Raw genomic sequence first — 4,585 nt, forward strand, 5'->3', positions numbered from 1 at the left:
CTGCAAATGGGATAGTGAGGGGGACCAGGACGGGTCAATCTTGTGGAGCCAGGGCGGTTCGGTGCATTTAGAGCTGAAATGGTCCACGTCCATGTCCACCGACCACTCTTTAGGCCTATTGGATTTGGACTTGGTATATTTGCGTGTGCTCAATGGATCCAATTTGCCCACAGCTCGCAGTCGCAGATGGGTGCTTTTCAATGGGCCTCCAGCATTCTTGCTACCTGGCTGCCAACTTTGATCGAACGCTTTCACCTTCAAACGTATTTTTGGTCATACCCTAACCTGCTTTAAATTCGTAAAATTTTTTGTTTTGATTTTTATACCAGAGAGGACTCACAACACTACTCCGGTTTAGCATGTTGCTGCAAATGCCTGTTAGTTTTTTACGTAAAAAAACGTTTAAAATATAGTAGGGCGATGCAAATGCCTTACTGAAATGGAGACTCACTAATGTTAAGGAAATTCATTTTGTCCAATTTGTGTACCAGAGCTTCTTGGAGGCCTACGTTAATAAACAGGCATTAGAACAAGTGCTAGAGCTTAGGTTGAAGTGGATACTGGCTGACATTAAACTTTAAGTTAAACTGGTAGCCGGCTTAACATGGTGATATCATAATTTTGACTTTTTTTTTTTTTAGGAGACTAATATTAAAGAGCGGAAATGAAAAATGAATAATAAAACTTCATTTTGAGTTTAAAAGTTTTTACATTTTCTTAAATTTTATTTATTTTTTAATGAATTAAGAATGGAGAAGAAAAAAGGATGTACAAGTTTCCAATAATTTTTTATTTTATTAAAAATGATAAAACAACTTTAGTTTGTGTTTGATTCAATGAATTACAAATGGAGTGATAAAATGTACAAGTTTCAAATGATTTTTATTTTATTTTATTTTAATATTTTGCTTCTATTTATAACCTGTTTGGGATGGTAGTCTATTTTTTTTTTAGTTGGAAGTTGAAGTCGGAATCAAAGCCACAATTTAAAAAAAATAATATTAGCATTACAAAATTTTTATTAAATATAAAAGCACTTTTTGCATAAATTAGAATAAAACTATTATAAGCAACGGTATTCTCAAGGTTGTTTTCTAAGAAGTCATAAGTTCTTTGAATAAAATAACGAAATAGATATCAAACCTATTATTTAACTTAATTTCTTATAAATTAATCTAGATATAATCTTATTAATGAATTAATATTATTATGAATCAAATAAAAGAAATTAATATTTCTTTTTAATTCTTTTATTTTGTTCAAAATTCAAACAAAATTGAAGAGCCTATCAAAATGGAAAATGAGTATGAAACTATGTCATGACATTTTGCTAGGTCAAGAAAGATCATGATCGACGTTGACCAAAGAGATAGCAAGGAACTAAGGAAGGCATAACCCCCTACAAAATTTCAATTTTTATTTTTCATTTAATTTAATTATTCATTGTAGAAATAACATACATCTTCCAAACTTAATGCTTATCTTAGGTATAATTAAAAATGTCACGCATAGCCTCATTTAACCTAGACTCATTCTTGACATCAATTTTTTACTTGAGACGTATTTACTCTTCAAAAATATAAATTTTTTACACTATAGTCAAACAGTAGAGACTCAAAAAATAATACCTACTAGCGTGACCAACTATCAACTATCATTTTGTGTTGGTATTATTGATTAGCTTAGGATAGAGATTAATCTATTGAAAACAAATGAAGGTCCATGTTAAACAATAATGAAATGATTAATCATGCATGGAACCGAAATTATGAGATGAAAAAGTTATCAGCCTGATAGGAATTTGAAAATTCTGGAGATGAACTCGCATCCAAGGTGGTCCAAAATTTCCTTTTGGTTTCAACCTGCCAAACGGGAAGAAAAATTTCGTTCTGACGTCAATTTGAAAATTTCAACCCATGCATACGTGAAGTTTGACACAATAAAAAGGGACTTTTGCTTTATTGGAGCAAGAGAACTATTGATGGCTGAAATATGTCTGAAAATAATAGTAGACAATTGGGATAAGTAAATAAGAATATATACTGAATTTTTTATTGAAGCCGAGCCCTGCAGTACTCTTTGTTTATGATGGGGTTGTGTCCCAATGTGAGATTGGTGAGACTTGAGGGAGGTCGTAAGTGGGGATGATTTTTAGCTCAAAGTTGACTTGCTTGTCTCTCTCTTGCAATTTCACCATGATTTGTTGTTCCGACGTCTTCAATAGGGACAGCATTTGTTATGTTTCCCTTATATAATCACTGATCCAATCCAAGGGAGAAATACTAGAAGAAAGAAGAGTTCGTTTGTTGTGGAGAAATAGGGCAGGAACCACACAAAGGAGAGAGGTTTTTCTTGTGGAGACATTAAACAAAGGGGGATTCCAACATGATTCCAGTGGGTACTTCTAACTGTTTCGTGAATGGATCGCAAGGGCTACAGATGTATGGAATGACTGCTGAAGGTTCGGTTTCTTCTTCTCTTGGAGGCAGCTCGGTTTTGGAGGCTCACTCCTGCTCTCTCGTCTACAGTTTCTCTATTCTCAAAGACAAGGTCCATCAGGTGCAATCCCTGATCAGCATCTTCGTCCCTCCCAATCAAGGCCAACCCGAGTCTATGGCCATGGCCGTGGCCGGCATGGGCAATTTGATTCAAGAAGTTATTGCAGCTGCATCTTCAATGATGTACAGTTGCCAGCAGATGGGTTATGGTGCAGCTCCAGGTAACAGTGGCACCAATCATGGATTGCCCCAGCAAGGCGTTGAGCTCTCAGATGGCAGGGTCTGCGGCGATACTGGTGTTGTCCAAATGGGAGAAGAAAGAGGGCAAGGATTCTATTCCAGTGATCAATCTCTTGACTGGTATGGCGATAACCATAACAACTCTAATACTAATGATCATAGTCGGACTATCATTGTCAGCAACAATGACAAGGTTGAATCGAGGGAATTGCCTCAAGGTTCAACCCAAATGAATGAAGGGTTGGGGGGAGTTTTGCCAAAGACTTTCGATATTGTAGAGTTGGATGCTGAAGATTTGTTAGCCAAGTACACACATTACTGCCAAATTTGTGGAAAAGGGTTCAAGAGAGACGCAAATTTGAGAATGCACATGAGGGCTCACGGGGATGAGTACAAGTCCAATGCTGCTTTAAGCAACCCCACGAAGAATATTGGAAGAGAGATGGAAAATAAAGACGATCTGATAAAATTGCCAAGGAAATACTCATGTCCGCAAGAAGGGTGCAGATGGAACCGGAAGCACGCCAAATTTCAGCCATTGAAATCAATGATATGTGTGAAGAACCATTACAAGAGAAGCCACTGCCCAAAGATGTACATCTGCAAGAGGTGCAACCAGAAACAGTTTTCGGTGTTGTCTGATCTGCGAACCCATGAGAAGCACTGTGGCGATCTCAAGTGGCTGTGCTCCTGCGGCACCACATTTTCTAGGAAAGATAAGCTTATGGGTCACGTTGCTTTGTTCGTTGGACACACTCCAGCCATCAATTCTATGTCAAAGCCAGTAAAGTTTTATCAAAATGCATCACGATTGCAATGAGTTCATCAAGATAGATGCTCCTTTTTCTGTCTTCTGCACATGTTAATCTGATGTATCATTTAGTTAATTTTCCTCTAGAAATAGTGAGTTGGTGTTCTGGGATCGATCTGCTGTCATATCCTGAAGGGACTTTGTATTTTGAATAATGAATGTAGAAATGCATAGAACTACTGATCTTTTGTATATTGCAGAATCTCATAGGACTAGTGTGAATTTGGTATTTTACTAGTTATATAACTTTTTAGTGGGAAGGGACTCGTAGGGAGTACTATGATTTCATAGACTTGGGAAGAGATTTCTTGGGAATCTCAGTTTGTGATCGACATATATGTTGAACAATGTGATCTCTTTGGAAGTTGCATGAATGTTTATTGGTCCTTGTAATCTAATACTAAAATGCTTTCAGGTTTTCGGCCAAACATTCATGATGAAGTGAACCATTCATTATTATTTCTAGTACTTCAAGTCTTCCAGAGCAACCCACGTGCAGATTGTCAGCTGCTTGATGGATTTTGTGCTAATCATATTTGCTTAATTGTCATTTCTAAGCTAAGTTTGTAAAGGAACCAGCTGAATGATGATGATGATGATGATACATTGATACCATAAAGGTCATGTGCCTAAGAATCCAATCGCAAGATTAATGGTTTCTTCTCAGATGCTTTTCGCACATAATATTGCGTCAGGCTTATGTTCAGTACCATGTAGGCTATCAAGCCATACATTTTTGTCCCATAAGACTGTTTTTACAGTTTTGGATAACTTTTATTTGGATTAATTAGGCCATCAATGGATGAGTATATTTAACTTCCTTCGAATTAACTAATTATTCCTATCAGTTTAGGGTATAGGAAATTGCATATTCTACTTTTAGCTACTAGTTCTTCCGTAAGAAAGGATATATAGATACTCGGGTTGGATGAATTATCCAAAGAGGATGCTTTAACCATGGCCTGACGACGAAAAATTGGGCATTTCTCATAATAGAAGTATTTATTGGTTTTCCAAGGAAATATTTTGGTCTGGT

General features: G+C 36.5%; 1 protein-coding gene across 1 annotated transcript; it reads left to right on the top strand.

Annotated features, from left to right (window-relative positions):
* The first annotated feature begins 2,287 nt into the window (after nucleotides 1-2,287).
* On the top strand, nucleotides 2,288-3,738 carry LOC100244865 (protein SENSITIVE TO PROTON RHIZOTOXICITY 2). Its single transcript, XM_010653461.3, has one exon. The coding sequence runs from the start codon at nucleotides 2,386-2,388 to the stop codon at nucleotides 3,556-3,558; it is 1,173 nt and encodes a 390-aa protein (XP_010651763.1). The 5' UTR covers nucleotides 2,288-2,385; the 3' UTR covers nucleotides 3,559-3,738.
* The last annotated feature ends 847 nt before the right edge of the window (nucleotides 3,739-4,585 follow it).

This window comes from Vitis vinifera, chromosome 6 (assembly GCF_030704535.1).
Source record: "Vitis vinifera cultivar Pinot Noir 40024 chromosome 6, ASM3070453v1".
Lineage (NCBI taxonomy): Eukaryota > Viridiplantae > Streptophyta > Magnoliopsida > Vitales > Vitaceae > Vitis > Vitis vinifera.

Bases quoted from the DNA above. Each gene is read 5' to 3' on its own strand.
- LOC100244865 (XM_010653461.3), top strand. From the start codon at position 2,386: ATGATTCCAGTGGGTACTTCTAACTGTTTCGTGAATGGATCGCAAGGG.